At 44.9% G+C, this 22,997-nt stretch overlaps 1 protein-coding gene and 1 pseudogene across 2 annotated transcripts in view; both read right to left on the bottom strand.

Moving 5' to 3' along the window:
* LOC112250666 (tyrosine-protein kinase JAK1-like) overlaps positions 1 to 22,997 on the bottom strand; it is a 57,676-nt gene that overhangs the window by 20,773 nt on the left and 13,906 nt on the right. For both annotated transcript variants that reach the window (XM_042321300.1, XM_042321306.1), the window contains exons 3-10: positions 15,597 to 15,720; positions 10,964 to 11,117; positions 10,631 to 10,794; positions 9,184 to 9,529; positions 8,806 to 8,988; positions 7,036 to 7,193; positions 6,727 to 6,841; positions 5,649 to 5,847 (exon numbers count right to left, since the gene is read on the bottom strand). In XM_042321300.1, coding sequence (XP_042177234.1) covers positions 5,649 to 5,847; positions 6,727 to 6,841; positions 7,036 to 7,193; positions 8,806 to 8,988; positions 9,184 to 9,529; positions 10,631 to 10,794; positions 10,964 to 11,117; positions 15,597 to 15,720 — 1,443 coding nt within the window. The remainder of the gene's footprint in view (positions 1 to 5,648; positions 5,848 to 6,726; positions 6,842 to 7,035; positions 7,194 to 8,805; positions 8,989 to 9,183; positions 9,530 to 10,630; positions 10,795 to 10,963; positions 11,118 to 15,596; positions 15,721 to 22,997) is intronic.
* Positions 6,583 to 6,719, bottom strand: LOC112261754 (annotated as a pseudogene).

The following is a 22,997-nucleotide window of genomic DNA, read 5'->3' as shown; positions in this document are numbered from 1 at the left end:
GGTGGGAAGGGAGGCTTCTTAGATCAGAGGTCTTTAGGGTCCGAGGTTCTCTGCTGCCTTGGGCTTACAGCCTAGGGGGCTGGGGATCTTGAAGGGATTTTGACCTGCTGCAGCCTGGGCGAAGGTGGAGCCAGGCACAGGGGAGGCACTGGGCTGTATCTTACTGGGCAGACAGAGCTGGAGGGCTCCCTCTTCTTCTCCTCGCACCATTTCTCAATGGTGGGACCGAAAAGGCCTACGAGAGCATCCAGGATCTTCAGATTCTCACTGTCAGACACCGTGGATAGATTGAGCCATCGAGCCATCGCGCCCTCTCCTGGGATATCAGGAGCCCCATCACTCTTCCCGACACCTGGACGGAAGCTTTAAGCAGACGCAGGTTGAGGTCTGTAGCAATGCAGCTCTCGTCTCACAAACTTGGCTCCGGTGTGACCGTTATCTCTTCCTGTAGCTCAGCTTGGTATGCCGAGGTCATGGAAGCGGTGTTGAGCCCTGTCACCGCTGTGGCGACCAACGTTGCCTCCATCTGATGATTCCAAATGGAGGCTGTCAGGAAAGCCCCATGGAGTCGTTGTCGTCTGATATCAGGAAGCCCGGCAGGGAGGCAGCGAGGTCATTGCTGGAGTCCTCCAACAGTGGGGCAATGGCTTCAAGCTGGTCGTCCCAGCTAGTGCTAGCCATTGCTCCGAGATTCCCTGTGGGGATATCCATCGCCTCTAATGAGCCATTGGGGATGTCAGCCGCATGTTAGGGTCCTGTTGACTGAGGCTAGCTTGGCGCGCGACGGAGACTCTTCACCATGAAGAGGGCACAGTCCAGTTAGGTAGCTAGCAATTAGTGGTTTATCTCCAACGGTGGCACTTGTGTGATGGCCGGATACCATTTCCAAAAAAGATAGACAAGATAGCTTGGTAGTACGTAGTAAAAAAATAAATATTGTCCAAGTTAAACCACAAAACTTTGAAGCTAGCCAGCGTGGTAGCAAGCTTGCTTATGAGTAGTCACTGTTTGGATAGAGCTAACTTGGTCGGGAAAAGAGTTAGCTGAAGATTCTTCCTCAAAGAATCTTCCTCTAACTATGGTGAAGGAAAAGGAAAATTGCCACTACCGCACAGTCCAGAGAATAGCGCCTGTTGAGCGAGTTGTAAGCTCACGTCTGAGGACAGTTTAGCTATTCCGGAAAAGGCAGTCGTGTCGAGGTAAGGTTTCTGATGAAAAGCGAGAAGAGGTGCTTGAATGACTCAGAAATGCTGCGTCAGACCTTTTATAGGGTAGGAGGGACACCGTTCCCCGACGCACACATCACGAAATCCAGCCAATTAAGGATGGCATAGTGTAATAAAGTTTTATGACATATACGCTGGGGCCGTATCCCATAAGTGAAATACCAAAACAAATACTTGAAAGAGAACCAGTATATAATCCAGTATATACTTTTGTGGGCAAAAGTTTTGAGAATAACACAAATATTAATTTCCACAAAGTTTGCTGCTTCAGTGTCTTTTTTGACAGATGATACTATGGAATACTGAAGTATAATTACAAGCATTTCATAAGTGTCAAAGGCTTTTATTGACAATTACATGAAGTTGATGCAAAGAGTCAATATTTGCAGTGTTGACCCTTCTTTTTCAAGACCTCTGCAATCTGCCCTGGCATGCTGTCAATTAACTTCTGGGCCACATCCTGACTGATGGCAGCCCATTCTTGCATAATCAATGCTTGGAGTTTGTCAGAATTTGTGGGTTTTTGTTTGTCCACCCGCCTCTTGAGGATTGACCACAAGTTCTGAATGGGATTAAGGTCTGGGGAGTTTCTTGGCCATGGACCCAAAATATCTATGTTTTGTTCTCCGAGCCACTTAGTTATCACTTTTGCCTTATGGCAAGGTGCTCCATTATGCTGGAACAGGCATTGTTCGTCACCAAACTGTTCCTGGATGGATGGTAGAAGTTGCTCTCGGGAAGATGTGTTGGTACCATTCTTTAGTCATGGCTGAGTTATTAGGCAAAATTGTGAGTGAGCACACTCCCTTGGCTGAGAAGCAACCCCACACATGAATGGTCTCAGGATGCTTTACTGTTTGCATGACACAGGACTGATGGTAGCACTCACCTTGTCTTCTCCGGACAAGCTTTTTTCCAGATGCCCCAAACAATCGGAAAGGGCATTCATCAGAGAAAATAACCTTACCCCAGTCCACAGGAGTTCAATACCTGTACATTTTGCAGAATATCAGTCTGTCCCTGATGTTTTTCCTGGAGAGAAGTGGCTTCTTCGCTGCCCTTCTTGACACCAGGCCATCCTCCAAAAGTCTTGCCTCACTGTGCGTGCAGATGCACTCCCACCTGCCTGCTGCCATTCCTGAGCAAGCTCGGTACTGGTGGTGCCTCGATCCCGCAGCTGAATTAACTTTAGGAGACGGTCCTGGCCCTTGCTGGACTTTCTTGGGCGTCCTGAAGCCTTCTTCACAACAATTGAACCGCTCCCCGCTCTCCGATAAATGGTTGATTTAGGTGCAATCTTACTGGCAGCAATATCCTTGCCTGTGAAGCCCTTTCTGTGCAAAGCAATGATGACGGCACATGTTTCCTTGCAGGTAACCATGGTTGACATAGGAAGAACAATGATTCCAAGCACCACCCTCCTTTTGAAGCTTCCAGTCTGTTATTCAAACTCAATCAGCATGACAGAGTGATCTCCAGCCTTGTTCAAATCAAATCAAATCAAATTTTATTTGTCACATACACATGGTTAGCAGATGTTAATGCGAGTGTAGCGAAATGCTTGTGCTTCTAGTTCCGACAATGCAGTAATAACGAGCAAGTAATCTAACTAACAATTCCAAAAAAACTACTGTCTTATACACAGTGTAAGGGGATAAAGAATATGTACATAAGGATATATGAATGAGTGATGGTACAGAGCAGCATAGGCAAGATACAGTAGATGATATTGAGTACAGTATATACATATGAGATAAGTATGTAAACCAAGTGGCATAGTTAAAGTGGCTAGTGATACATGTATTACATAAGGATGCAGTCGATGATATAGAGTACAGTATCAACGTATGCATATGAGATGAACAATGTAGGGTAAGTAACATTATATAAGGTAGCATTGTTTAAAGTGGCTAGTGATATATTTACATAATTTCCCATCAATTCCCATGATTAAAGTGGCTGGAGTAGAGTCAGTGTCATTGACAGTGTGTTGGCAGTAGCCACTCAATGTTAGTGGTGGCTGTTTAACAGTCTGATGGCCTTGAGATAGAAGCTGTTTTTCAGTCTCTCGGTCCCAGCTTTGATGCACCTGTACTGACCTCGCCTTCTGGATGACAGCGGGGTGAACAGGCAGTGGCTCGGGTGGTTGATGTCCTTGATGATCTTTATGGCCTTCCTGTAGCATCGGGTGGTGTAGGTGTCCTGGAGGGCAGGTAGTTTGCCCCGGTGATGCGTTGTGCAGACCTCACTACCCTCTGGAGAGCCTTACGGTTGAGGGCGGTGCAGTTGCCATACCAGGCGGTGATACAGCCCGCCAGGATGCTCTCGATTGTGCATCTGTAGAAGTTTGTGAGTGCTTTTGGTGACAAGCCGAATTTCTTCAGCCTCCTGAGGTTGAAGAGGCGCTGCTGCGCCTTCCTCACGATGCTGTCTGTGTGAGTGGACCAATTCAGTTTGTCTGTGATGTGTATGCCGAGGAACTTAAAACTTGCTACCCTCTCCACTACTGTTCCATCGATGTGGATGGGGGGTGTTCCCTCTGCTGTTTCCTGAAGTCCACAATCATCTCCTTAGTTTTGTTGACGTTGAGTGTGAGGTTATTTTCCTGACACCACACTCCGAGGCCCTCTCCTCCTCCCTGTAGGCCGTCTCGTCGTTGTTGGTAATCAAGCCTACCACTGTTGTGTCGTCCGCAAACTTGATGATTGAGTTGGAGGCGTGCATGGCCACGCAGTCGTGGGTGAACAGGGAGTACAGGAGAGGGCTCAGAACGCACCCTTGTGGGGCCCCAGTGTTGAGGATCAGCGGGGAGGAGATGTTGTTGCCTACCCTCACCACCTGGGGGCGGCCCGTCAGGAAGTCCAGTACCCAGTTGCACAGGGCGGGGTCGAGACCCAGGGTCTCGAGCTTGATGACGAGCTTGGAGGGTACTATGGTGTTGAATGCCGAGCTGTAGTCGATGAACAGCATTCTCACATAGGTATTCCTCTTGTCCAGATGGGTTAGGGCAGTGTGCAGTGTGGTTGAGATTGCATCGTCTATGGACCTATTTGGGCGGTAAGCAAATTGGAGTGGGTCAGGGTGTCAGGTAGGGTGGAGGTGATATGGTCCTTGACTAGTCTCTCAAAGCACTTCATGATGACGGATGTGAGTGCTACGGGCGGTAGTCGTTTAGCTCAGTTACCTTAGCTTTCTTGGGAACAGGAACAATGGTGGCCCTCTTGAAGCATGTGGGAACAGCAGACTGGTATAGGGATTGATTGAATATGTCCGTAAACACACCGGCCAGCTGGTCTGCGCATGCTCTGAGGGCGCGGCTGGGGATGCCGTCTGGGCCTGCAGCCTTGCGAGGGTTAACACGTTTAAATGTCTTACTCACTTCGGCTGCAGTGAAGGAGAGACCGCATGTTTCCGTTGCAGGCCGTGTCAGTGGCACTGTATTGAGAGAGCCTTGTTCTCGTCAACACTGACACCTGTGTTAATGAGAGAATCACTGACGTGATGTCAGCTGGTCCTTTTGCGACAAGGCTGAAATGCAGTGGAAATGTTTTTGGGGGATTCAGTTCATTTGCATAGCAAAGAGGGACTTTGCAATTAATTGCAATTTATCTGATCACTCTTCATAACATTCTGGAGTATATGCAAATTGCCATCATACAAACTGAGGCAGCAGACTTTGTGGAAATTAGTACTTGTGTCATTCTCAAAACATTTGTCCACGACTGTACAGTGTAACAAAAATGCAATGTAGAGTAGTAGATATATTAGAATCATTATCAGTGTGTGGCTGGGTGGAGAGGAGGAAGTGATGTTGTGACAAAAAGAACTCTGTGGTTTTCAACACACAAACACAACAAAATCAAAATCAAATCAAATGATGCTCCACCCTTGTGACAGGTCCATCATAGCAGGCAAAATATTTAATCATAACAACCTCCACACACACACCTCCACCTCCCACCCCTGTCTGCAGTAAACAGAGGAGGAGAGATGTGCTCAGGAAACCACAGTACTCCTTTCCTTGCCTCTCACTGATGCACATGCACGCACACACACACACACACACACACAGGATGTAAACAAGACAGGGTTCTCACACACACAAGACACTTGCAAAAACACATAGCCACACCTACACACAGATGCACACAGTTACCCTCAGAGGGTTAACTGAGTGGTAATCATGGTGAGGCAGTGTCGCTAAGGGAAACTAGAGCTCTTGGTGTAAACAGGTACTAAAAGGGACATTCTTTCAGCTGACCAGAACCAAGTCACGCATAGGGCTCAGTTCAATATGCGTGCTTGTGTGCAAAACATGTATGGAAAGGCCAACATGACATTCTGAGGGGCTGAAATAAAAGCACTAAAAGTTGAAGTGAAAGTATGTGTGTGTGTACTGAATATTTGTGTCTCTCCTCATACCTCTGGGCTGTGGGGGGCAGCAGCGTTTGAGCTGGAAGTGGAGGTTGTCCGTACGGAGGTTCTGTCTTGCCAGGTGGTCTAGGAGCTCTCTGAGAGAAGATCTGTAGGTCTCGGTCCCAAACAGACGGAATCCCTCAGAACCCACCTCAATCTGGAAGTTCTTATACAGATGCACCTGCCTCGACTCACACAGATCCAACTGGAGAGGGGGGGGGAGGGGTAGATGAAGGGAAGGAGAGAAGGAAAGAGGAAATCAGGGAGGGAAAGGGGGAGAGAGTTAGGCAGGATAAAACAAACTGTTTTCCACTGCATACTGCCTGGAACAAATCCCCCCCCCACACACACACACACACACAGTTTTCACTGATGGGAGTTCAGCTTATCTAACCATGGTAATGTGATATACACACCAGACTGCCAGGCTGTTGTTTTGACAGTAACCACACATTGTTTGAAAAGGACATCCTGTGTCTGTGTGTGTCTGTGTGTATGTGTCTCAGAGTGTGTTTCATGTTTTGGTATCATCTGTGTTGTAACTGTTTATCAGACAGCTCCTAGTCACTTCCTTGTGTGATTATCTCTGAACTTTGTTGTTTTGGCTTTTTATCAGACTTCTCCATTCGTTCCACCTCAGTTATTAACAACCAACTCTCTCTGCCTGCAAAAAAACTTTGTTCTCAAGAGGGTGTTTTTTTTGCACATCCCAACTCTCCCTGAGACACCCTCGGAGAGTGGAGTGGTCAGGGTCTGCCATTTCGACCCTGGCCATACCAATGCAACCGTGGAACAATTAGGGTTAAGTGCCTTGCGCAAGGGCACATTGACAGACTTGTCACCTTGTCAGCTCCGCGATTCCAACTAGCGACCTTTCGATTACTGGGCCAGCGCTCTAACCGCTAGGCTACCTGCCAACCTAATTCCAGCGTAGAGTGTGGAGGCACTTTCCTATTACCGGAAATGATGCAGTCAAGATACCCACATTTGGGGGAATTCACAGGGATCAGCATGGCCAGAGTGCAATGGTCTCGCGCCTCTTTCATAATCAAGGTGTCTCCCATGCCAGGTAAGCATGTGTTACCTCTTTGCAGACCACGGTCATGATGATGTTACGGTAGTCAGTACAGGACCAGCGCAGGACGTAGGTTCCCTCCTCGTTGCCCTCCTGACGAAGCTTCTGGATGGCATACTCCGTACTGCAGGAGACAACAGTCAAACCCCCGAAACTCGACGGTAGATTAAGACAAATGAAACAGATAGAGAAAGGTAGAAGGACGAGAAGAGAGGTTAGGAGAATAGAGAGATGAGGGGGGATATAAAGATGGAAATGGGGAGAGAGAACAAAAGCCAGACAGAACAAAAGAGAGAGTGAGTGTGTGTGACTACTGACCAGATAGGTCCATGACAGCAGTTCTGTAGGTTCTGCACCACAGAAGAAGGAGCCACCTCTGTACACAGGTAGTGATGGGCATCTACCGTCAGACGGAAATACCCGTCCACCAGAGCAGCGAACGCCAGCGCCTCGCCTCTAAACTCCAGCTGCACCTCCTAGAGGACAATCGAGTTAAACAATAGTAACAAATACCTCATAAATCATTACATTCAATATTTGATTCATTCGTCATTATTTGGATCCCCGTTAGCAGGTTGACATTTATTGGGATGAATCGTGTCCTGGAGGCCTAGCTCAGCGGTTCCCACAGAAAATTTAAAATTGGCTATATCGTAAAAAAATGTATGCTAATAAGAATGAGCTTTTTGGTCTTCATTTAAGGTTGGGCGTAAAGTTAGCAGGGTAGTTAAGGTTAGCTTTAAAATCAGATTTGATTACTTTGTGGCTAGGCCAGCTAGTGACCACTCTGCAGAGCTGCCTCCAGGACAAGATTCATCCCAATAAATCAAATGGCAAGGCTCTCCAGAGGGTGGTGCGGTCTGCACAATGCATCACTGGGGTAAAACTACCTGCCCTCCAGGACACCTACAGCACCCGATGTCACGGGAAGGCCAAAAAGATCATCAAGGACAACAACCACCCGAGCCACTGCCTGTTCACCCCGCTACTATCCAGAAGGCGAGGTCAGTACAGGTGCATCAAAGCAGGGAACGAGAGACGGAAAAACATATTCTATCTCAAGGAAATCAGACTGCTAAACAGCCATCACTAACACAGAGAGGCTACTGCCTACATACAGACTTGACATCATTGGCCACTTTAATAAATGGATCACTAGTCACTTTAATAATGTTTACATATCTTCCGTTACTCATCTCATATGTATATACTGTATTTTATACCATCTATTGCATCTTGCCTATGCCGCTCTGTCATTGCTCATCCATATATTTTTATGTATATATTCTTATGCCATTCCTTTACTTAGATTTGTGTGTATTAGGTAGATGTGGAATTGTTAGATTACATGTTAGATATTGCTGCACTGTCGGAACTAGAAGCACAAGCGTTTCTCTACACTTGCAATAATCTGCTAAGATTCATCCCAATAAATACCAACCTGCTCCCCATTAGCTGACACCTTAGTCTGTGTTCCAAAACACTCCACTAGCTTCCTTTTTTGTAGATTCCTTTTCTCATCTCCTTTCCTTAGTTCTCTAGACTGCACATCTTCAAGGAGCTTGTTTTTTCGAGGTTCAGTTAGCTTGGTCTGATGCAACAAGTGGCACACTTATAAGTCATGGCATGCAGTCACAGCGATCATTTCAGTCCCACAGAATTAGAGCAACACTGTAAGTACTGTACACACACTCAGCAACTGTACAAGACTTCTCCTGTACATAGCTCTATTCTTAACAGAGGAATGTCTAATGGCAATCTAATCTCATCTAAACACAGACTACTAATCAGATGATTTGTTCCTGGGCTAGGTTGGCTGGTTGTTAGGCCCGGTGACATTTGAACTAGCTGGCTGGAGCAGAGACAGTACAGAAGAGACAACCTGAGACCAATTAATTAATTAAACACTAAATATGCTACTGTCACTGCTTAACCGGCATAATCTCAGCTCAAGCAGTATTGGGAGTGTGCGCGTGTGTGCGCGTGTGTGCGCGTGTGTGCCCGTGCGTGCGTGTGTGTGTGCGTGTGTGTGCGTGCGCGCGTGCGTGCGTGTGTGTGTGTGTGTGTGTGTGCGTGCACTTATCTTACCATCTTCTTGTTATCCTGTCTGAAGATGGTGACAGAGGACTCTTTGATAACGATGTGTGTGATCTCGTGAAAGTCACAGAACGTCACCCAGTCGTCGCTGGCGTCGCTCTTCTTGTCCTTCTTCTGTTTGCCCTCAAGCTTGTTCTTCTTGGACTTTGTCTTCTCTTTCAGCATCAGGGTATTCTATTGCCAATAAAAGCAAAAATGCATTGTCATAAGATTTCTCATAGATTAGTTTCAAAATACATTCAGATACTTTATAATACCTTCCAAAAACACTCCCTCTCCAGATATATCTCAACCAAAAGTCTAATGTTAGACATTCTAACATATCTCAACCAGAAATCTCACACTAACACCTTTAACCTTCCCACTCACATTAGGGGGCTTCCTCCTGTAGGAGATCCCTGTGGTCCCAGTAACCTGGACCTCTATGGCCAGGGAGGGCTCAGGTCCATGGCTCAGCCCCCCGTTTGTCTCTCCCTCCTGGGTAAGTACCAGGGCCCTGGGCTCCAACACCTCCCTCCCAAGGCCCCGGGTGAGGCCTTCCAGGGTGGACAGGTACTTGATCTTCAGGTCGTACAGCGTGATGTTGCTGTCCTGCATGGTGCGACTGTTGAACTCATTCAGGAAGTTCTTGAAGACGTTGTTGATGCGGAGCCGGGTGAGGATGTTGCGCTGTTTAATGCTCCGGTTCAGGTTCTCCGGGATAAAACGTTTGTAGCTGGAGAGAGCAGGAGGAGAAAGGGATTGGTAAATAGAGGAGGGTAGATGGAGTCAGTGTAGGAATTAGGGACATTGTCTTCCCTTTCCATTTGTTAACAGGTACGTGTGTACAGATTATACAGTATATCTGTGTGCAATGTTCCCTCTAAACTAAGCTCCCCCGGGACTGCCGCGCAGAAGAAATATCAGCCCTCACATAGAAGCACAAGTTTGAACTTGACTCAACTAGAGTTTTCCCCCTTAGTTAATTAACACTATCAACATTTCCCTTTACTGTGGGAATTGTGATTGAATCAATCAATGCCATAGCCCGTATGCTACACAGACCGGTGTGCCATAACCAAGCAAAGCTGCAGTAGGCCTATATGCAAATAGAACATTGTTTTGAGATCAGAGCATGAGCTGCATGTAGCTGCTAGTTAGTGAGTTATTAGCCCATTTATAAATAATGTGTGGTAACTACTGGGGGAGTGATTGCTTCCTACAAGAGAACAAAATGTGTACATTTCTAGACATCTTTGAAAGCTTGAGAGCTTTTTTTTCATCTTAAAGGGGCAGTGTTGTATTTTGAGAGACGCTTGAATAAGCTAAGTAGCCAACAGGCAGAGGATGTCATAATTTGTCTGATTCCTTGTAATAATGGTATGGGAATAATAATGTATTTGGTTGATTATTTTTGCATCAAAGACAACATTTTTTGTCACCACCTTGTCTGAAGGACAAGTGGTTAAACAGGTTAATGTTAAGCCCTGCATGTGTTTCTTCAAAAGTCTCATGGAATGTAGGCCTACATTGAACACCACACATTGGCTGCTACTGTAGACTGAATGATAGAACAGCTATTTCCATGTTAAAATGTTACGGGATCCATTTTCTCTTTTGTTTTTGACGGTAGGCCAAATAGCCACAGTAGCCTACTTGACCACGACAACTGTAACTTAAAGCGGGTATGGCCTCAGTGTTCACAGTAGATGCACCCTGGAAGTTGCAGAAAATTTACACAACATTCATGTTTGCCCTAGGCAGATCTGAAATTTGCTCACTTCCTAAAAAAAAAAATGTAGGGAGCATTGTCTGTGTGTGAGTGTGTCATCTATACCTGATCTCATTGGAAGCAGTAGAGAGAGGTATTTCTTTGGTCATAGCGTAGTGAGTGATGGCCAGTACAGCCATGCCCAGACACTCATTCTCTATCTCATGCTGCTCCGCCTCACTCTGCTGGCTACGCACCACAGCCAGACCCTTCTGGAAATCATTCTGGCCCTGGAAACACACACACACACACACACAATATTCTCATACATAACCATACAAGAAGGGACATGTGTATACAAATCGTTGAATGGTGACTAATGTTCCAATGAAATTAGGAAGAGTAGTGAATCATACATGTACAGTGTGCATACCCTCTCATAGACACACACACACGTACCTGGAAGAACAAGTAGTCGAGGGAGGCAGAGTCCAGTAAGGGTGTACCCTCTGGGATCTTCTGTGGGCTGAGTCCTCCTCTCAGTTTACTGATACAATGTCTCCACACTGGAGACTCACTCTCACTGGTCCCATGCCAGTTAGTGAAGTAAAACCTGGTGGATGAGATGAGAGAGAGAGAGAGAGAGATGGAGAGAGAGAGAGAGAGAGAGAGAGAGAGGACAAAAAGAGTGAGAGGTGCGTTGACCTTATCTTGCACTGACTCTATGTACACTCACAAGACTATACCCACTCACTTACACACACACACACTACACACACACACTTTCACACTCATCATATGGTGCTGCTACTATGTTCTTTATTGTACTCTTATTATTATCTACCCTGATGCCTAGTCGCTTTCTCCATACCTAGATGTACATGTCTACCTCAAATACCTTGTACTCGTCCACATTGATCTGGTACTGGTACTCCCTGTATGTACCCTGTCTATTTTATTCCTCTTGGGATATATAAAAAATTTAAAAAACTGCATCGTTGGTAAAGTCTCATAAGGAAGCATTTCACGGTAAACTCTACTACACCTGGTGTATTCAGCGCATGTGACAAATACAATTAGATTTGATGTGACTCTCTCTCGTGTGTGTGTGTGTGCATTGACGTTAAGTATGCAGATTTGTTTGTATTTGTGTACAAAGGTTGGCCATAATCTAGGAACACGCCCCTAATGTGTGACACTAATCATCTTAAACCTCCAAAAATGCAATATTCCTAACAAAGTGGAAGCTGCAGCAAATCAAATGATTGAGACTAAAGCTAAAATAATGAGAGGTTCCTCGGACACGGCTACAGTGACAGTCTCGTCAACATGTCTCATTAGCGAGAGCGACAGACTGATAGAGGGCCCCCCCCTTTGTTTTTCCACTGAATACAAGGGCAGATAAAAAAGCATGATCCTCAAACACTGGCACATTCTCCAGAGTGTCCCCTCGCTCAAAGACTTTGCGTCTGAAGCCTCTCCTGAACTGGTTTAGGAGTAGAGTGTGAGAGAAGAGTGGAGTGGAGCTGGAGCGGAGCGAGGAGCTGGAGCTGGAGCAAAGCGAGGGGCTGTAGCGGAACTGGAGCGGAGCGAGGAGCTGGAGCGGAGCGAGGAGCTGGAGCGTGACCAATTTGACTGGAGCGTGGAGCGAGATTCCCAAAGGTTGGAGTGTCAGCCTTCTTGCCCGCACCAATTTCGCTCATGTAGCGCTCCCGTCCCAGCATGCATTTGAAGTCTACTTGTGTGCCGCTAATAGCCCCTTCCTTTAGAAACTGTCATGGAGTTGGCTAAATATTTTCATCAAGAAACTGATAACACACACAGGTGCTAAATCAAGGTGGCTTACAAAGAGGAGGACCAAGAGCAAGAGAGGGAGTGCGATGATGTACTGTCCACACCTGAAGAATCATTGTGGAACCTGAAAAGTCACCAAAAGTATAATGGTGTAATTACTATGTGCACATGCTAAAAGAAAGTAACGAGGTGGGTCGATAACATAGCGTGTCTTTTCCAACCGCTCAACTCTGCTCACATGCTCTGTTGAGGAGGGGTCGCAATATCAGAGACCACGTCGTGCACAGTGTGCTCCCGGATCCTGCACCCTCTTCCTGGCTCCCAGGTCCCCGCCAATGGTTTCTACCACTGTGGTCATTGTACTCATTCTTCTAATTCAAGTGACACAAAAGTATTCGATCGCTCACCCTCAGGTAAAGAATACAAGGTAAAATACTTAAGAAATTGTAAACTCAAAAAAAGTTATTGCTGTGAGATGTTACCCCACTCTTCCACCAAGCCACCTGCAAGTTCCCGGACATTTCTGGGGGATATGACCCTAGACCTCACCCACCGATCCAACAGGTCCCAGACGTGCTCAATGGGATTAAGATCCGGGCTCTTTGCTGGCCATGGCAGAACACTGACATTCCTGTTGTGCAGGAAATCACACACAGAACGAGCAGTATGGCTGGTGGCATTGTCATGTTGGAGGGTCATGTCAGGATGAGCCTGCAGGAAGGGTGCCACATGAGGGAGGAGGATGTCTTCCCTGTAATGCACAGCGTTGAGATTGCCTGCAATGACAACAAGCTCAGTCCGATGATGCTGTGACACACCACCCCAGACCATGACGGACCCTCCACCTCCAAATCGATCCCGCTCCAGAGTACAGGCCTCGCTCATTCCTTCGACGATAAATGAGAATCCGACCATCACCCCTGGTGAGACAAAACCATGTCTCGTCAGTGAAGAGCACTTTTTGCCAGTCCTATCTGGTCCAGCGACAGTGGGTTTGTGCCCATAGGCAACGTTGTTGCCAGTGATGTATGGAGAGGACCTCCCTTACAACAGGCCTACAAGCCCTCAGTCCTGTGCAGGTGTTGTTACACGTGGTCTACCACTGCGAGGACGATCAGCTGTCCACCCTGTCTCCCTGTAGCGCTGTCTTAGGCGTCTCACAGTACGGACATTGCAATTTATTGCCCTGGCCACATCTGCAGTCCTCATGCCTCCTTGCAGCATGCCTAAGGATTTCAGAGTCAGTAGAAAAGCCTCTTTAGTGTCCTATGTTTTCATAACTGTGACCTTAATTGCCTACCGTCTGTAAGCTGTTAGTGTTTAATGACCGTTCCACAAATGCATGTTCATTAATTGTTTATGGTTCATTGAACAAGCATAGAAAACAGTGTTTAAAATGAAGATCTGTGAAGTTATTTGGATTTTTACGAATTATCTTTGAAAGACAGGGTCCTGAAAAAGGGACGTTTCTTTTTTTGCTGAGTTTAGTACAGCAAATGTTGTTTAATGCTAAAATGCCCATGTGGGCTTGTTTACGTCGGTCAGACGAAACGGGCGCTCAAATTAAGAATAGCTGAACACAAAACGGCTATCCTCACCAAAAAATATTGAATATGCAATCGTGCGGCACTACCTGAAGGCCAATCATGGCTCAGCCTCAACCTTGGCATTCTGGGGAATTGAGAACGTTTCTCTTTCCTCCAGACGGGGCAATATTACGAGGAAATTGTTACAGTGAGGCACTTTGCGTCGAGCCAAAAGGGTCTGGAATGAACAGCCCTCGTTCGCATCTTTTTGGAAAATGTGTTTTTCTTACATTATTTCTCTGTCTTTTGTTATTCAAGTGGAATGTATGTGTAGGAAACTTGAATGATGATCATACTGTTTGAATAACCGGTCTAGTTGCTACTACTACTACTGACATTATCGACACGTTTGATGAACATTATTTGAGCGGGACACTCCCCTGCGAGGGTATATGGTGCCTCACACATTTCTCCTACTCAAGACTCTGATGAAGGAGATTTGTGCCGAAACGTAAGACTCTTGTTTGTTTGTCCCGTCAATAAATCTATCCGATTTACGCAGAAATGGAGTGCTCCTTTTTCTTCATTCTCCCGGATAGTCACCAGTTGAAGTATTCTGGGATAAGGAATGTTTTGGCTATTTTCCGGTCCCTCAGTCGAGCATCTGATTCTCCCCTGCTCCATTTAAGATGGGCTGAAGAGTGTTTGGGTTTGCCTTTTTTCCCCGTTGGCCATAACCTGTTTGTTGACTAAGTGTACCCTGGCTGTATGATGCAAATTCAACTCAGCACTGGGTCAATGTTATTAGGCTCTCACCACATTCACCCTCCTCCTCGCCCTCTATTGCAGGGGTGTCAAACTTACACCCCGGGGGTGTTGACTGCCTGCTAATAATCACTAGACAGTGCAGCGAACATTTCAAAAACGATGGATAGAGCACTACTTTTAGCAAATTGTGATAGCAAGGAAATATAACCAGTGTTCAGAGTGGCTCTCCAGACCTCGGTGAAGACCAAATGCGGCTCCCGGTGCAAAATGTGTTGTCTAGTGAAAGAGAGCAGAAAGAGGAAGTGTGCGTGACACCACATGTACTCTCCTTCCTCTCGGAGTTAAACGTTTTTCTTGGATCATATCCATGACAACTGAATATCTCCTATCACATTATCCTCAAGTGCAGAAAACAAACACACTTACTTGATACTTTAAGTAATTGGATTTTGTCCTGCCTTGTATGAATGTTTCACGTGAATTGTAAAAGAAGTTCACAAGGAAATCCTACTTAATCACATCCTACTCTAATCTTATCTGATGTGGACTACTTTACCAGCTCAGAAATTGCTGTTCTACTCTGCGCAGCATGGTTTCAATGTGCCATACAACCAACCTGCATGACAACTTTCTTGTTACACTGAATCAGTCAGTGAATGACGGGTGAATAACAGTCACGTTGACTAGTTTACACTGCCGTCACAGGCGATATCGAGAGTGCAGAGTGGCAACAACAGCAGGTGTTGTTGGAAACAGAGTGGCGGATGAGTAAATGAGTAACTCACACGCAACGGGGGGGGTGTATTGATCGTCTGATGAAAGACATCAGTGAGATATTCATGATTCATCACAATGACTATGATAATAAGATATTGATGACTATGATAATGTGATGACACACACACACACACACACACACACACACACACGGAAGCAAGCAAACGCACACACACTCTCAAAACGCACGCGAACCCGCACACACTGCAGTAGGCCCGTCTAAGTACCTCATGCGGTAGTGCAGCTTGATGCAGGTCTCGTCCGTGATCTTGAAGAGGTGGTTGGGAGCGTACCACAGAGTCCTGCTCTCATCATACAGACCAAACAGATTATGGCACAGGGGGGAGATATCTGGGAGAGAGAGAGGAAGGAAGGAAGAAAGGAAAAAAGGGGGGGACACATTACATTACAACCTTTTTCATCCATGAATTCATAATGTCGGTGCTCTTACCCGGAGAGCAGCTTCCACGTAGGTCAAAGTTTGAACAATCAGGCTAGGAAAGAACCGACACTGAATGATCAGTTGCACAGAGTTCACACGTGTCAGTGTATACCAAAGTACAGAGTGCACGTTTCACGGTTAATTTGCCATGTGCACAGGATGCAGCAGGTGTAAAACAGTACTGTGACATTTTTACACTGAGAGCTCTTTCCCAACAATGCAGTGACCGTAGTAATAATAGAACATGGATTCACAATAAACACTCACAAAAAGTATGGTACGGGGTGAAGAAACATGAGAATGCCAGTATATACAGGTTATTCAATGTGCAGGGCTTCTGGAGTGGTTGAGGTAGGTTTATATATTTAAAAAAGTGACTGATAGGACATACATTGATGACATACATTGATGACTAAATACAGAAATATCTAATTTACATAAGTATTCACAACCCTTGAGTCAATACTTTGGAAGACCACCTTTGGGGGTCGATTACAGCTTTGACTCATCTTGGGTATGTCTGTATCTATATCAGCTTTGACTCATCTTGGGTATGTCTGTATCTATATCAGCTTTGACTCATCTTGGGTATGTCTGTATCTATATCAGCTTTGACTCATCTTGGGTATGTCTGTATCTATATCAGCTTTGACTCATCTTGGGTATGTCTGTATCTATATCAGCTTTGACTCATCTTGAGTATGTCTGTATCTATATCAGCTTTGACTCATCTTGGGTATGTCTGTATCTATATCAGCTTTGACTCATCTTGGGTATGTCTGTATCTATATCAGCTTTGACTCATCTTGGGTATGTCTGTATCTATATCAGCTTTGACTCATCTTGGGTATGTCTGTATATATAACAGCTTTGACTCATCTTGGGTATGTCTGTATCTATATCAGCTTTGCACATCTGGATTTGTGGATTTTCTCCCATTCTTCCTTGCAGATTTTCATCAAGCTTTGTTAATTAACCTCTAAGACACTGTGCTTTGCATTTACCACAGAATCTTTTGTTTTATGCTTACACGTGCCTTTTTGCATACTCCTGGCGTGCTGTCATGTGCCTTTTTGTCAGGAGTGGCTTCCGTCTGGCCACTCTCCTAATAAAGCCCAGATTGGTGAAGTGCTATAGAGACTGTAGCACATCTGGTGGGTTTCCCCCCCCCCCATCTCAGCCAGGGAACTCTGTAGTTCTGTCCGAGTGGTCATTGACCAAGGTCCTTCTTGCCCAGTTGCTCAGTTTGGTCGGGTGGCCAGCTCTAAGCAGAGTCTGGGGAGTTCCACATTTTTTCCATTTCCTAATGATGGAGACCACATGTTCTCTTGGAAACTTTCAACACTCTTGAAATGGTTTTATAGCCTCCCCCAGATGTATATCTCGGACAGTTCGTTGGACTTCCTGGTATAGTGTCTGCTCTGACAGACTGTCAACTGTGGGACCTAAAAGTGCTTTCGGAAAGTATTCAGACCCCTTGACTTTCACATTTTGTTACGTTACAGCCTTATACTAAAAATGATTCAATTGTTTTTTTCCCCCTCCTCAATCTACAAACACAACTCCATAATGACAAAGAAAGAACAGGTTTAGACATTTTTTCCAATTTACTAAAATTGGTATTGGTACATAAGTATTCAGACCTTTTACTCTTTGTTGAAGCACCTTTGACAGTGATTACAGCATTGAGTCTTCTTGGGTATGATGCTCGAAACTTGGCACACCTGTATTTGGGGAGTTTCTCACATTCTTCTCTGCAGATCCTCTCAAGTTCTGTCAGGTTGGATTGGGAGCGTTGCTGTACAGCTATTTTCAGGTCTCTCCAGAGATGTTTGATTGGGTTCAAGTCCGGGCTCTGGCTGGGCCACTCAAGGACATTCAGAGACTTTTCCCGAAGCCACTCCTGCGTTGACTTTGATGTGTGCTTAGGGTCGTTGTCCTGTTGGAAAGTGAACCTTCGCCCCAGTCTGAGGTCCTGAGTGCTCTGGAGCAGGTTTTCATCAAGGATCTCTCTGTACTTTGCTCCGTTCATCTTTCCCTCGATCCTGACTAGTCTCCCAGTCTCCCAGTCTCTGCCTCTGAAAAACACTGGTGCCAGGTTTATCATGGTCTGAGAGTCTTTAGGTGCCTTTTGAAAAACTCCAAGTGGACTGTCATGTGCCTTTTAATGAGTTGCTTCCGTCTGGCCACTCTACCATAAAGGCCTGATTGGTGGAGTGCTGCACAGATGGTTGTCCTTCTGGAAGGTTCCCCCATCTCCACAGAGCAACTCTCGAGCTCTGTCAGAGTGACCATTGGGTTCTTGGTCACCTCCCTGACCAAGGCCCTTCTCCCCCGATTGCTCAGTTTGGCCGGGCTTCCAGCTCTAGGAAGAGTCTTGCTGGATCCAAACTTCTTCCATTTAAGAATGATGAAGGTTTATTAGCTTTCCCCAGATCTGTGCCTTGACACAAACCTTTCTCGGAGCTATACAGACAATACCTTCGACCTCATGGCTTGGTTTTTGCTCTGAAATGCACTGTCAACTGTGGGACCTTATATAGACAGGTGTGTGCCTTTCCAAATCATGTCCAGTCAATTTAATTTACCACAAGTGGACTTCAATAAAGTTGTAGAAACATCTCAAGGATGATCAATAGAAACAGGATGCACCTGAGCTCATTTTCGAGTCTTATAGCAAAAGGTCTGAATACTTATGTAAAAATTGTATGTTTTTTCTGTTTAATATATTTGCAAAGATTTCTAAAAACCTGTTTTCACTTCGTCATTATGGGGTATTGTGTGTAAATTGCTAAGGATTTTTATTTATTTAATCCATTTAAAAATAAGGCTGTAAAGTAGCAAAATGTGGGAAAAGTCGTGTGGTATGAATACTTTCCGAAGGCACTGTATATAGACAGGTATGTTTTTGTAAATCATGTCCAAACAATTGAATTAGGCACAGGTGGACTCCAATCAAGATGTAGTGACATTTCCAGGATGATCAAAGGAAATTGGATGTACCTGAGCTCAATTTGGAGTGTCATAGAAAAGGGGTGAGAATACTTATGGAAATGAGATATTAGTGTATTTCATTTCCAATACATTTCCAAACATGTTTTCACTGTCATTATGGGGTATTGTGTGTATTCAGGCTGTGACATAAAATGTGGAATAAGTCAAGGGGTATGAATACTTTCTGAAGGCACTGTACATGTAAACAGGGCCGAAAAGTGACTGATAGCAGGAATATATAAATACTTATGGTAATACACTAAATGGTAATATATACATATAAACAGCAGTAATAGTGATGAGAGTGTGCGTGAGGGTGTTTGTGAGTGTGTGTATTATGTGTGTGTGCGTGAGTAAGAGCGACAGTGAAGGTGTGTGTGTCAGAGTGGATAGAGACCTGTGGATGGGCATAGAGTCCGTGTGGATAGTATGTGGGAGAGGGAGAACAGTAATGTTGGTTGTTAGCCATTTAACAGTCTTATGGCCAGGGAATAGAAGCTGTTTAAGGGTTTTTGGTCTGAGCCTTGATGCACCGTTAATGCCTGCCGCATGGGAGCATGGAGAATAGTCCAGGTCTTGGGTGGCTGGAGTCTTTAGTAATTTTTCAGGCCTGGCATGTACGTCCTGGATGGCTGGGATCTCGACACCCAGTGATGCTCTGGGTAGTCCGCACCACCCTCTGTGGGGCCATCCGGTTGAGGGCGGTGCAGCTGCCATATCAGACAGTGAATAAACCAATCAGGATGCTCTCGATGGAGCATCTGTAAAAGTTCCTGAGGATCTGAGGGGCCATAAGAAATCGTTTCGGCTTCCTGAGGAGGAAGAGGCGCTGCCGTGCCTTCTTCACGACTGTGCTGGTGTGAGAGGACCATGTTAAGTCCTCAATGATGCGGACACAGAGGAAGCTCTCAACCCTCTCCACTGTTGCCCCGACGATGTGGATGTGGATGGTGATTAAGATTAAATATTGCACTAAGCACGATTGTCAATAGTCTACTGTGGAGTCTCTAGACTATTGTTTCCAAATCTTTTTTGAACCCTGTCACACCTTGATGGGATATAAAATTCTGTGGCACACCTAAAATGTATTGATTTCATTTACAAACCATACATTGTTTGTGACAAAGTTTTTGTATAGATTTAAAAGGGTTTATTTGAAATATTTTCATAGTGTTGATAGTTCTTTACTCACAATGGTTAATTTGTGTGTACCCCTTTAAGAGCGTCCGGCGAATCTGTGCCAGAAAGAAGAAAATGCATCTCCGGTAAAATAGGTCTTTAGTTTTTAATGGTTTTGTTTACAGACAACTGGTTTTCTGCATTGTAAAGGTGCAACCACAGACACGAAACCATTCTCTGTTTGTTTTTATGGCAGAAGCTATGGTATAGCTTAGCCCAGAGCCATATATTAAGAAATAAATAACTCTGGCTAAGCCTAATCATATCTGCCTGTGCTAATGGTTTTCACAGGCAAAATCAAATGATAGAAATGACTTTGCTCGTGATGTGTGCCCCTCAAATGATAAAAACGTAACAACAGCCTTAGCTCACTGGACTTGAAACAACGATACAGATGTAGCCATGTGCCATTTAATGTATCATCTGACCGGCACTAGTGCTTCCAAGTCCAAATTCCATGAGTATTCCACATGTCACGCTTCTAAGTGAGTGTACAAGTTTCACAGCACACCTGAGAGTTCCTCAAGGCACACCGGTTGGGAACCACTACTCTATAGACTGTCATTAAACGGCAAGTGTAAACTAGGCTATGTAATAAAGTGATAGTAGTAATATGCCTATAACAATACAGTAGGAACTAATGTACAACCTACAGCAGGGTGTCCCCAACTGACGGCCTGTGGCCCACATTTTTTACTAATTGTTGGTCACAAAAGACAGTTATAAACACCAGCAAATCAGCTCCAAGGGATTTTAATTAGGGAAATCTGTTCCAATGTTTTCCCACGCAAAATTAAGTTGTTAGGCCCGAGACAAAGTTGAGGGCTGGCAAACAGAGCCAATATGTCCTCAACGCCGGCTTTGAAGGCATTATCACTTTTATACAACGGGTTACCAACATATTCAAATAATAATATTTTCATTAAAAAAGGTTATTTTGATGAATTTATTCATACTATTTCATAGTAGTCCCGACACAAATCAAGGGTTGCTACCCAAGCCGGCTGGTCGTTCGTTCTATCGGTTCGGTTGTTCCGTATCTAAATGTTTGTTTTTGTTCGTTCTAAATGTTCCATTGCCATAATGGCTAGCAACATTCTTTCCCTTGCTTGCTAGCTAGCCAACTACGGCTAACTTTTGGTCACCTACAAACAAGCAAGATTTCTGGATCTCACAGTCCTGTAACTTCTTCTTTAAGAGGCTCCTCTGTCCTACACTCGTTATCTGTATTAATGGTCCCTGTTTGAACTTGTTATCAGTATAAAAGACACCAGTCCACAACCTCCAACAGTCACACTCTAAACTCCACTATGGCCAAGACCAAAGAGCTGGCAAAGGACACCAGAAACAAAATTGTAGACCTGCACCAGGCTGGGAAGACTGAATCTGCAATAGGTAAGCAGCTTGGTTTGAATAAATCAACTGTGGGAGCAATTATTAGGAAATGGAAGACATACAAGACCACTGATTATCTCCCTCGATCTGGGGCTCCACGCAAGATCTCACCCCGTGGGGTCAAAATGATCACAAGAACGGTGAGCAAAAATCCCAGAACCACACGGGGGGACCTAGTGAATGACCTGCAGAGAGCTGGGACCAAAGTAACAAAGCCTACCATCAGTAACACACTACACCGCCAGGGACTCAAATCCTGCAGTGCCAGACGTGTCCCCCTGCTTAAGCCAGTACATGTCTGAAGTTTGCTAGAGAGCATTTGGATGATCCAGAAGAAGATTGGGAGAATGTCATATGGTCAGATGAAACCAAAATATAACTTTTTGATAAAAACTCAACTCATCGTGTTTGGAGGACAAAGAATGCTGAGTTGCATCCAAAGAACACCATACCTACTGTGAAGCATGGGGGTGGAAACATCATGCTTTGGGGCTGTTTTTCTGCAAAGGGACCAGGACGACTGATCCGTGTAAAGGAAAGAATGATTGGGGCCATGTATCGTGAGATTTTGAGTGAAAACCTCCTTCCATCAGCAAGGGCATTGAAGATGAAACGTGGCTGGGTCTTTCAGCATGACAATGATCCCAAACACACCGCCCGGGCAACGAAGGAGTGGCTTCGTAAAAAGCATTTCCACGTCCTGGAGTGGCCTAGCCAGTCTCCAGATCTCAACACCATAGAAAATCTTTGGAGGGAGTTGAAAGTCCGTGTTGCCCAGCAACAGCCCCAAAACATCACTGCTCTAGAGGAGATCTTCATGGAGGAATGGGCCAAAATACCAGCAACAGTGTGTGAAAAACTTGTGAAGACTTACAGAAAACGTTTGACCTCTGTCATTGCCAACAAAGGGTATATAACAAAGTATTGAGATAAACTTTTGTTATTGACCAAATACTTATTTTCCACTATAATTTGCAAATAAATTCATAAAAAATCCTACAATGTGATTTTCTGGATTTTTTTTCTCATTTTGTCTGTCATAGTTGAAGTGTACCTATGATGAAAATTACAGGCCTCTCTCATATTTTTAAGTGGGAGAACTTGCACAATTGGTGGCTGACTAAATACTTTTTTGCCCCACTGTATGTAAACTTCCGACTTCAACTGTATATACCCATAAAAGTTATGCCATTTAATTCACGATTTCAACTGGCTGAGAAACGCCGCCTGCCTGTCTGTCTTGTCCCGACACCTTCAATACTATGGGACAAAGATCGAATTTCAATATTGAAACATTGTGGTAAATGTTGGAGAAACAGACAGCAAGGTTTATACACATTTTTTAGTTATTTTTATTTCACCTTTATTTAACCAGGTAGGCTAGTTGAGAACAAGTTCTCATTTGCAACTGCAACCTGGCCAAGATAAAGCATAGCAATTCGACACATACAACAACACAGAGTTACACATGGCATAAACAAAACATATTCAATAATACAGTAGAACAAAAGAAAACAAAAAGTCTATACAGTGAGTGCAAATGAGGTAAGATAAGGGAGTTAAGGCAATAAATAGGCCATGGTGGCGAAGCAATTACAATATAGTAATTAAACACTGG

This window comes from Oncorhynchus tshawytscha, linkage group LG01 (assembly GCF_018296145.1).
Source record: "Oncorhynchus tshawytscha isolate Ot180627B linkage group LG01, Otsh_v2.0, whole genome shotgun sequence".
Classification (NCBI taxonomy): Eukaryota; Metazoa; Chordata; class Actinopteri; order Salmoniformes; family Salmonidae; genus Oncorhynchus; species Oncorhynchus tshawytscha.
Note: the sequence above shows the minus strand (reverse complement) of the source record. Positions and strands in the feature narration are given on the sequence as shown.